Source organism: Myotis davidii, unplaced genomic scaffold, assembly GCF_000327345.1.
Source record: "Myotis davidii unplaced genomic scaffold, ASM32734v1 scaffold573, whole genome shotgun sequence".
NCBI lineage: Eukaryota > Metazoa > Chordata > Mammalia > Chiroptera > Vespertilionidae > Myotis > Myotis davidii.
The window spans coordinates 4,828,981-4,840,510 of record NW_006285997.1 but is presented as its reverse complement, the minus strand read 5'-3'; the positions used below and the strand labels follow the sequence as shown (position 1 = coordinate 4,840,510).

General features: G+C 41.6%; 1 protein-coding gene across 4 annotated transcripts in view; it reads left to right on the top strand.

Moving 5' to 3' along the window:
* Nucleotides 1–11,530, top strand: part of HECW1 (HECT, C2 and WW domain containing E3 ubiquitin protein ligase 1) — a 164,314-nt gene that overhangs the window by 117,240 nt on the left and 35,544 nt on the right. For all 4 annotated transcript variants that reach the window (XM_006757224.2, XM_015559723.1, XM_006757226.2 and 1 more), the window contains 4 exons: nt 3,484–3,634; nt 5,028–5,170; nt 7,172–7,293; nt 8,647–8,832. In XM_006757224.2, coding sequence (XP_006757287.1) covers nt 3,484–3,634; nt 5,028–5,170; nt 7,172–7,293; nt 8,647–8,832 — 602 coding nt within the window. The remainder of the gene's footprint in view (nt 1–3,483; nt 3,635–5,027; nt 5,171–7,171; nt 7,294–8,646; nt 8,833–11,530) is intronic.

The window sequence follows — 11,530 nt, the reverse complement described above, 5'->3', positions numbered from 1 at the left end:
AACACTTGCCCCACAACAAATAACCTATCAGTGCATATGTGCATGAATTGACTTCCAATCCATGCAAGAATAATTACTAGTTATACTAGATATTATAAAAAAAGAATATATAAGTCTAATTTAAATAATTGCATCAGCAGGTTTAAATAATGGAAATAACAGATAGGTTTTGATTTTCTATTCATGTGATACTTAAAAATATTAGAAAAATTTATAGTGAAGCCTAATGACTGAATTTACTTAGATAATCTCAAATAGTACATGGATGATGTCACTTGTTCAACAAATATTCATGGAATCCTTACTCTGTGTGAGGTATCAAACAGACAAAGGTCTCTGCCCTCGTGGAGTTTACAGTCTAGTCTGGCAGAGACAGATAATAAAACAATTTTTTTAAAAGAGGAAATAATATAACATGTTTGAAGATGACAAGTGCTACCAAAAAACAGAAGCAGAGCAGGATAAGGACATCTGGAGTTGGTGGTGGTGGCTGGTTTGTCATTTTAAATAGGGTGATCAGGTAAGCTTCATTGAGGAGGCAACCTTTGATGCTAGACTTAGAGGAGGCAAAAGAGTAATCCAGGCAAGTATTGAGGAGGGCGAGCTTTCTGAAAAAAATTAAAAATTACAGCCTGCCTAGTGGGTTTGAGGAACAGCAAGGAGACCAGTGTGTCTGGAGTAGGTGATGACATCAAGGAGATACTGGAACCCAGATCACATAGGGCCTGGTAGACCTCTTAAGGACTTTGGCTTTGACTCTGGATGGAAGGAGGGCACTGCAGGGTTTTGAACAGAGAAGAGGTGTTGTCTGACATAGGTATTAAGGCTTTCCTGTGGTTACTGTGTTGGCATTAAATTGTGAGAAGGAAAGATGGAAGCATGAGACCTAACAAAAGTTTACTGCAGTGACCAAGGTAAGAAATATGGTGGCTTGGGCCAGTGGGGAGCCCGAGAGGTGATGAAGAGTGGCCAGATTCTGGACACGTATTTTGTGGGTAGATTTGCTGACAGATTGGAAGCGATGTGTAAGAGAAAGATAGAAGTCAAGAATGTCCTCGGGAATTTCACCTGGAAGGATGGAGTTGCTTTAACTCAGGTGGGAAGGGAAGGCTGCAGACAGACCAGGTCTGGCTGGGAAAACTCTGAAGCTTGGTTTCGATCGCATTCTATTTGAGACGTCATCCACGTAGTGATAGCAAGTAGGTGATGGGATGTATGACCAAAGTTCAAGAGAAAAATCAAGACTACAAACATGGTATTAAAATTGTTAAAGTAAATTTAAAAAAGGACAATTTTACTTTTGCTAGTATAGTAACTAAAAATGATTCTTTATTAGGCTCTACATTGTTCTTAGACTACATGGAAAATATATAATTTAGTATATGATAGGTACTTCAGCTACACATGAATTGATGAAAATAAATTATTCTAACTTGCCCCAGCATCAGTAAGCTATCGTTTTCAGGAGTTGTTTAGGCCTCACATTGCCAAGTCCAGCAGGGCATGCTAAAGCCTGAAGTTCCATTTGGAAATTTTCTCTTCATACAATATGGTTTGTAAAATATGTGAAAGTTAATTCTTAACAAAGCAACCCATAAAACATACTTATACATTCTAATTCTAATTTATTATTTTCTGAATATTTATAGAAGTATATGATTAGCACTATGTATCCCATATATTGACAAAAGGACCTATCTGTCAGCCTTTTATCTTTTTATATTAGTGATTTGGAAATATTGAAACTTGCAGAGAGGAATTATTGCTGCACCATTCTCTAGGTGTGTTTTTTTCCTTAGAGAACTTATGAAACTAGGAAAGATCCTTTCTTTACTTTGAGTGCCTGGAGGGCAAGGGTGTGTTACGCAAGGATGTGTCCTCAGAACCTGGCATAGTTTCTGGTTCATAGTGAACACTAAGAGGAATTTGTTTAATTGAATTGAATAGCACAATACTCTTTTAAGGTTAATACTCATTTTTTGTTGGATAATAGTCATGTTGGATTCAAGAAAAAGAAAGTGTCCGATTGCTACTAGTTTAGGAATCGTGGAAATTTCAAAAATTTTGGTTCAAGATTAATAAATTATCTAGTAGCTACATAGACACACAATTTTATCAATGAGCTCACAAACATTTACTACTAACAGTTGATAGCTGAATTATCTAGAAGTTAATTTTATTCAAAACCTCCTAGACTTTATTTATGCAATCTGACAACATTTTTCCTTCATTTTATTTTCAAAGTTAAATTTGGTGTTTTCTAGTATTTTGATTTTCCCTGGGCATTTTAGCAATTCCTCAGTTAAATGTCAGACACAAGCAATAATATTCACAAACAGATATGCCATGCACCTATAAAACCATAAATATACTAAATATATTGGTTTTTTATTTTTAAAAAATTGAGAGTGGCTATGTCATTACCTGAATGATAATTTTTCAGTAGAATTATTAGTACCTGATCTACTCCCAGAAGCTATGGCTTTTCTCACTTAAAAGGCTGAATGGTTTCTCTCCATTTGAAATTATTTTTGCTTTTTCTTCAGTATAACTTCTCAGCATAATTTTATCATGAAGCTTCTGTTTCCACCACATTTTTACATGTGAACTCTAAAAGCTTTCCCATTTTGGTATAGCAGATATTGCTTTTCCATGTTCAGCTTAGACATGTATATATTACTGCCAGCTCTTTCAGCTTTGAGGACTTTTTCATCTACCCCTCCCGACCCGGCCCCTACATCTATCATGTCGTGTATAACTATTTCCATCTTTAATTTGGCTATTGTTTAAATTTGAGAAGCAAAGGGACTTATATTTACCTTGGGCTCCCTCTACTGTTTGGGATGCTGGTTTATCAACAAAGAGATATTTAAAAGATTGATGTTTGCTAGTAGTTGTTATCAGTTTTGCTTTATTTTGGTCAAGAAATATTTGGCAGCCACAGTGGGTTGAATATTCACTGTCAATTTACAACTTATCAGAAGGATGGTTTGAAATCCTAGGTATCAAATCCCCCTCAAAAGAAATGACAATCAACTAAAGTTGCCAAGAATTAGATGGAGATCATCTAAAGTTGCACGTACAGTATTTTAGAACTATTGTTAAAACTGGTTTTAACTACAATCTTCTGGCTGTCCTTTGAGTAGAACAAGACTGACAGGATGAAAGGATTTAAAGAAAGAAATAAAATAAACATTAGACATTCTCTTTAGAAATTATTAAAATGTAACATAGGTCATAGTTGAGGTACTACAGTTACCGTTTAAAATGGCCCAGCAGAGGATATGAACCCAGTAGGCTCTTTTCTGGAACGTCAATGCCATCCCAACGCCTCAGAAGTCATGGCAGGTTCTGAGGGCAGGGCTGGCCTTTGGCTAGTAACCAACGGTGAGTTCTACCCGCAAAGGACCTGGAGGTGGCATCTGTTTCATGTGGATCAAGGTCTGTCCTTGTTTTTCACTTGGCCTTTCTATTACATGCTAGACTGGGAAGCTCGCATTGACAGCCATGGGCGGGTCTTCTATGTGGACCACGTGAACCGCACGACCACCTGGCAGCGTCCAACAGCAGCAGCCACCCCGGATGGGATGCGAAGATCGGGGTCCATCCAGCAGATGGAGCAACTCAACAAGCGGTTGGTGATCAGCATGCAAAGGGCCCCTGTAAACCAGGAAGGAGAATGGCAGCTAAAGAAAAACCCAAACCCCGGGACGCTTTTCTGCTCAGACTGCATGAGGAGGCTAGAGATTAATTTTACATCTTTAGAAAGTCATGCATAGTAGGCACTTAGGAAGCCAGACTTAGAATTTGGTGGCAAGAGATGAGCTAAGCCTGAGGGTCATTTAAAGGTGGGGAATCCTCTGAACTTGATGGCCATGTTTGAAAACAGGTGTGCTTCATCAAGAGGCTCATAGAGTCCCACTCCCCCATCTTAGGTATTCACTGAGGGTGTCCGTTTTCCGTGAACTCTCTAGAAATAGTACACAAAATTATACTTGCAGGCACATTTTCTGCAGCTCAAGTTGGAGAACTAATACCATTCAAACTGCTGCCAGTAGCAACCAACTAAGTGCTCTCTGCCTCCCCTCAGCGGGTCTCCTAGCCCTGCCTGAGGCCCACATATCCTGATGCCACCACCAAGCTTCTCAGAATTCTCCAAGGGTGGACTCCTTTGGGACATGTTATTTTCTCTATGGTTTTTCCCTGCAAGCTCCCCAACAAGTTCATACTCTGATTTCAAAATATACTGTAGGTGTCTCCTCATCTGTGTTCACATACCTCTTACACGTCTAGGACAGCCTTTTCACATCGCTAGAATCATGGTTTATATAGCGTGCCATCTTGACTGTGTGGGTTTAGAGTGTGATATCATATTCTAATTTTCTCTTTGATCTGAAAGTCCAGGACAGAGCCTGGGCATATTGGAAAAGTTAGTAAATATTTAGTAGGTACCTGGCAAAGTGGCTAACTGGCTGGCCAACTGACTAAATCCCCAATTTGGGAAGAAAAATAAAATGATCCTTCAAATAAGCAGAAAACAGTTGTCTGCCAACATATTTACTTTTTGCCAGCATGATTTTATTTCCACATACCTGCTGGTCATATCAGTTTCTTGTCAAATAAAAGTGAGTGAGTAGAACTATTCTTCTAGTTTGTTATTACAATAATGCAGAGGTAATTTGATATCTTAATTGTAACATTTTAAGTTACTTCCCATGGCCTTATTTTAGACTTAGCAAGGGTATAGGCTTCTCTTTTTTTATAATTCGTTATTATTTATGTTGGTTTTTTTAGAAGTCACCATACTTGAAACTTATCATATCTCACAAAACAAACAGAAGTCAAACCATCCAGAGATACTTGTCTTACTAATTGCTTTGGCTCTCTTGTGGAAATTTTAAGCATTTTTTTCCAGGCATCCAAGACAACATTTTCCAGGTTTCCCCAGTAATCTGATTCAAAGCACCAGCCCCAAACAAGCCAACAAACAAAAGTTAACTCCCGTCTTTCCATTTTCTGATGCAAAGGTACCAAAATATTCAGCGAACCATTGCCACAGAGAGGCCGGAAGAAGATTCTAGTAGCCAAAGTTGTGAGCAAGTCCCAGCAGGAGGCGGCGGAGGAGGTGGTGAGAGTGACTCAGACACTGAATCTTCCCAATTGAGCTTAGGTATGGGAGGAGGGGCCCCTAGACTTCTGGGCTGGCCTCCAGGGGCTGTGTGACAGAGCGTGTGAGGCCCTTGTAGTATGGCGCTGTGCAAGCCATGGGCGGATGGAGGTCAGGACAGAGGGGAAGAGGCAGGGCGCAGCAAAGTAAAGCAAACAGAAGTTTCCCACCGGGAACTGAGGAAGCAGTGGGTTCACATAGAGAAAATGCCAGCACTATGGCTGGGGGACAGGAGGCAGATGAAGTCTGCGGACTCAGAGCTGGGTTTGCTATGCACTTGCGCATCAAGGCAATTTTTTCAGCGTCTTGATTTCTAGTTAGGTTAATTTATTTCTTGTAGTCTGTGGATTTTCTACTTATAAATAAAACACGCAATCAAAATTCATGGTCTACTTCAAAAGAACCACATAACTACACTATAAATAGGAATAATTAGTAGTTAGCTTTAGGAATAAAATATAGTTCCCCTTGAGGGAGAAACCTGGGAATAAAGACATTTTCTAGACATGGTTATGCACACCAACCAAGAGCCTTTTTCACCAAATCTTGTAGGGTAGGGGTCCATCAGGGGTCTGGTGGTCATTTCTGAGAACTCAAATGAGGATATTCAAAAGGCATAGGAGACTGGCTTTCACTTTTTATACCTGTGATGACATAAGAGGATCACAGTGACGTACTAGTCATCCAGTTTTTTTTTTGTTTTTTTTTAATATATTTTATTGATTTTTTTACAGAGAGGAAGGAAGAGAGATAGAGAGTTAGACATAAATGAATTCTAAAGGCATAGGAGACTGGCTTTCATTTTTTATACCTGTGATGACATAAGAGGATCACAGTGACATACTAGTCATCCAGTTTTTAAAGTTGAGTTGTGATGGAAATTTTATTTGCAAAAACAAGGCTCAGAAAATAGTCTGAGCAAACAAACATGTGTTTCTGTCCTCCCAGGTCTCAGCTCTTACAACAATGCAAGATAGTGGGCATTTTATGCACTCTTTTGAATGCATATACTAGTATACAGTTCTACCAACAATTTTAACCGCCTTCATTTTATTCATTTTATTCATTTTACCAGATATACTAACTTAACTGACTAGTTTAGGATTTTCTAGTGTTAATTTCTTAGTTCAGCCTTCTGGGAGAGATGTGGTAAAGTGGTTGAGCAATGAGAAACATGAGAAAAAAAGGAGCAAAGGAATTTATTTCTGTGTTTGGTATCACATATGTTGGCATTTGCTATGTAACAAACCACCCCAAAGCTTAGTAGCTTAAATTCACAGCCATGCATTTATCCAGTGGTCCTGCAGAGAGGCAATTTGAGCAGAGTTCAGCAAGGTGGCTCCTCAGATGCCACTGGGCTCTCCCATCTATCCTTGGTCCACTGTCCAATCAGCCATGACCTGTCTGCCCTGAGAGGGCCTCAGCTGGGCGACTTGTTCCTGCTCCCCGTGGCTTCTCCTCTTGCGCAGGGCTAGCCCATGTTTGTTCTCATGATGGTGGCAGAGTTCAGAGTGAGAGTGGGGACACAGAGGCTTCTTGAAACCTTGGCTCCAAGCCTCTGCTAAATTGTGTTCATTAAAGCCAGACACATGGCCAGCTCGATTCAAGAAGGGGAGAAGCTGCAAAGTCTCATGCAGATGGGTGTGGGTGCAGGGAAGGAAAAAATTGTGGTCCTTTCTGCAAACAAATTGTCATACCTATGATTAGCAATTTGTAAAGAAATGTTTAAAAAGTACTTGGCATAAAAGGGACAAGATATTTAAGGACTTGAGCCTAACTGAAGTTATACAGAAACACTCCTAGAAATAATGGTTCTTACCTGACATACACAAGGTGGTATGTCTCCTGGTCAGATCACTGACTCCTAGTCAGATTACTATTAAAAACAATAGCCCACTCCAGCTGTGCAGGTAAAGGTGTGTGTCCTGCTGGTATGCAGAGAAAAGTGCAGTGTTTGAAATGACTCTTTCAACGCGCTCTGTGCTTTTGCTTCACCTTTTCCAGATCTGAGGAGAGAAGGGTCACTTTCTCCAGTGAACTCACAAAAAATCACCTTGCTGCTGCAGTCGCCTGCGGTCAAGTTTATCACCAATCCTGAATTCTTCACTGTGCTGCATGCCAATTATGTGAGTGCTCCAGAAATGCAGAGTGGGCCTGGCCTGGCTTCCATCAAGACCAAAAGCACAACTTTGCCAAGTTGTTTGATACCTGAACGAGGGTAGAATTTTCTTGCCTGAAAGAGAGTAGAATTTTAGCCCAGGCAGGAATAAAGAAAACTGCTCAGTCCACTCTTTTCATTCTGTGCATTTTCCAAAAAGGGAAAAAGCTGGGTGGGGAAATGCTGTTTACCCTTCAGGTTTTTGTCAGTGTCAGTGTGTTCGTGTCAGTGAAAGTGCTTTGGTAGAAGTGTGGGAGAAAGACTGTGGACTAAGACTGGAGACTGATTCAACCATTCTAGTGAGAGATGACGAAGGCCTTCTAAGTCAGGGGCTGGCCTCATGGAAAGGAATGACTCATTTCAGGAGACATTTCTGCGTGGAATCAGTAACAGTGCTTTGGACCACTGTGATTGAGGGGGATGGGAGAGGAGGACTCAAGAGAGTCTGAATCCTTTTTGCTTTGAGCACCTGAGTTAGGTGGTGGCTCCATTAGGCGGGTCCCGTAGTTTAATGAGATGACAAAGTTTGTGTCATGGAAGGAGGAGATCAGGTTTTAGCAGGTTATATTGGAGAAGCCGCTGGGACGTTGAGTGGTTAGAGCCAGAGCAGCTGCCCTGTGGTGCAGGCATGAATGCTGAAGGGGGACAAGGATGCCAGATCCTGGGCACCAGGGGACTTGGGCCAGCAGGAGCTATACTATGCCTGCTTGCTCCAGCTTTCCTTTATCACATGCACACATCATCCCCATGAGCCATAAAGCTGTCATTTGCACAATGAGAAATTTCTGAAACTTTTTTTGTTTTTCTCATCCCCTACTCCTCACGTACAAACATTTCTACAGAGGAATCAAAGGAGTGATGGACCCTGAAGTCCTGCCTTAAATCCCAGGAACCTTAAATGAATACTCTTCGTTGTAGACAGCTAAAGGCGCACAGGCAGACCTGTGCAGTCAGAGAAGATCCATGGAGGGGAGAGAGGAAAGAGACTCAAAGAGGTTAAGAAAGATTCAAAAAAGCCAATGGCTGGGAGAGGAAGGAAGGAGGAGGGAGGGGAGCCTCTGAGATGCCCAGGGAGGTTGACTGTGTCCCAGGCTGTGGAGCGGCAGGCAGAGTAGGAATCACAAACAGGGCCATGTGTGTTTACAGCTGCTCATTTAATTTTTTAGCAAGATTTCTGCTTCTGAGGCTGCCTCCTCGAGGCTCACAATAAATAACTGTTTAGAAATCACTTTATATCACATTAAGGTTCTCAAACTGTGCTTGATCTGTGTTTTTTCTAATCCTCCACTCCCTACCCCAACTGGCTCTGACCCCATCTCAGAATGCTTACTGCGTCTTCACCAGTAGCACCTGCTTAAAGCACATGATTCTGAAAGTCCGGCGGGATGCACGCAATTTTGAACGCTACCAGCATAACCGGGACTTGGTGAATTTCATCAACATGTTTGCAGACACACGTCTGGAATTGCCTCGGGGCTGGGAGATCAAAACGGACCAGCAGGGAAAGGTGAGTGTGACTATGTGGCCCTTTCATCATGGGAGCCCTTTCCTTGAAAGGAAAGACACTGTGAAAGTGAGGAGGGGGGTTGATGGGGAGAGGAGAGCCTGTGAGCCTGGGATGTGCCATTGGCTCCCAAGAGGCAGGGAGGAGGAACTGTCCGCAGCAGGGTTTCCGTCCCGTGCACTGGAGGGTGTTTAGCAGCATCCCTGACTTCTGCCCACTGAGCACCCCCACCAAGTTTGGACCTTACTATATATGCCCCCCTGAGAAGCAAAATCACCCCCATTTGAGAACTGCTGTCTACATCTCTTTACATGTAGGTTTGGAATTTGGAACCAGATTCTGTTCAATGACCTTCCACTGTTTGCCTCCTTAGACAGCTAACTCTCAGAGAACAAAATTATTCGTTGAATGGGAGTGACATTATTAGATTACTCACTGCGATTTCCCTAGTAAGCCTTCAGTTCTCCTTAAAGCAGCCTGGCAAACAGTGATGGGGCACATTGAGTTTGTGCCATGTTAACTGGCTTGCGTTTTGCCTTTGTGTGACCTTAACCAAAACTGGTCCTTCCCGGCAATGCTTTAGACGCTTAATTGGGTTTGCTAAAGTGAGAATGTTTTTTCTTAATCATCATCATTCATCTCAATGTATTTACAAGACAGGCCAACGTTTACTAAAGAACTGACCCTGTGTAATCTTTTGTGAACTTTGGTGGAGAGAACCACTCCCTGTTTTAGGGTCAAAGGAAACAGAAGCTTCGACCAGCAGACATGTCTCTCAATAGGCAACTGAATTACTCCATTTTTTTTCCCTTTGTGATTGTGAACCTGCAAAGCCATAGTTCCCTGGAGGGAGTTGATGTCCCCAGAGTGGTACTGTCATAAAAACAGTACCACTGGGAGCTATAAACCCGTTCCCACAAACCGCTTAGCACCTGAACTCTCTAGATTGTGTGAGAAAAGACTTTGTCCACTAATGCAAGTCCATGAGTACAAGGAAGCTCTATGAGCAGCTCCTCTGTAGTCAGGGATTAAATGGGGGTGGGGGGATTCCTTGTGCAGCAGAAAAGCCAGCGTAGCCACAATCTGCTCCCCAAGATCTCCTCATTTACTGGATGTGGCCTCCACTGGGAGAATGACAGCGATTTATATTCTATGAGGACTTGCTGGGATGTGGTAGGGTGGGAAATGAAGCTTGAGCCAGAACAGAAAGTAGAGGATCAGAGCTGGGGTGCACCTGCCTATCTCAGTGGTCTGCGGTGGTGGCCATGATTGCATTTATTGTTTAACCAAGATGCCAAGAGACACCACTGTGAGTCAGTGGACAGAAAGACAGTGTTTATTATGCAAGAGCACACACTGATGCAAGCCATTTGCCTATCCTTGGATTTTCAAGAATGAAGCTCTCATATCAGGAAACAAACAGCAGGGGCCAGTGAATGCAGAGTCCCCAGATGCAGTCAGCCCTGGTCCTCCATGATGCACACACTGCCTCCTACTCATCACTATAGCAGAAAGCAAAGCAGCTGAGACGTGTACCTAGAGACTGTCTTTATGCCATTGTATATTCTTGCCTCTTTTATCTTATATTAATTGACTGTATAAATGGGTTTATTTCTGGGCACTTTATTCTGTTCCATTGATCTATGTCTGTTTTTATGACAGTACCATGCTTTTTGATTTCTATAATCTTGAAGTATAGCTTAATATCAGATAGCCTCTAACTTTGTTCTTCTTTCTAAAGATCGCTGTGGCTATTTGTAGTCTTTTTTTGTTATACATCAATTTTTGGGTTATTTGTTTTAGTTCTGTGAAATACTCCATTAGTATTTTTCAGAGAACTGAAAGTAATCATTATGCACCCATCAATCTGGATACTATATGCTTATTAAAATTCTATGTTAAAAGAAAATTTGATAACTTAGGGAAATGCTTATAAAATAATAGGCAAAAAGATTTACAACAAAATTGTTAATGTGGGGGAAAATGTATATATGTGCATATATGTATATTTGCATAGGAAAAGAAAAAATCTGGAAAATATTACCAAAATAGCCCAGCCAGTGTGACTCAGTGGTTGAGCATCGACCCATGAACCAGAAGGTCATGGTTTGATTCCCAGTCAGGGCACATGCCTGGGTTGTGGGCCCGGTCCCCAGTGGAGGACATACAGGAAGCAGCTGATCAATGATTCTCTCTCATCATTGATGTTTCTATCTCTCTCTCCCCCTTCCTCTCTGAAATCAATAAAAATATATTTTTTAAATTACCAAAGTATTTTAGTGATTGCCTTTAGATTATGTTATTTGGGATGATTTAAGTTATTTTCTTTTTACTATTTTATCCTTTCAATTTTTTTTATCAGTGAGACTCTACTAATTCTATATTAAAAAGCATCTTTTAAAAAGTAAAGTCCGAAAATAAAGATTCTGGGAGAACCAAGATGGCGGCATAGGTTAACGCCGGAGTTTGCCGCCTCGAACAACCATTTCAAAAGTGAAACTAAAAGACGGAAGGGACATCACCCAGACCCACAGGAACGCTGGCTGAGTGGAAGTCCTACAACTAGGAGGAAAGAGTAACGCATACGGACACTCAGAGGAGGCGCAGTGCTGAAGTCAAATTCTGAGGTGCGGAGTGCGCGGAGCGGGCTGGCGGAGGGCGTGGTTGGCGTTTTCAATCGGGAGGGAGTCACAGACTCAGA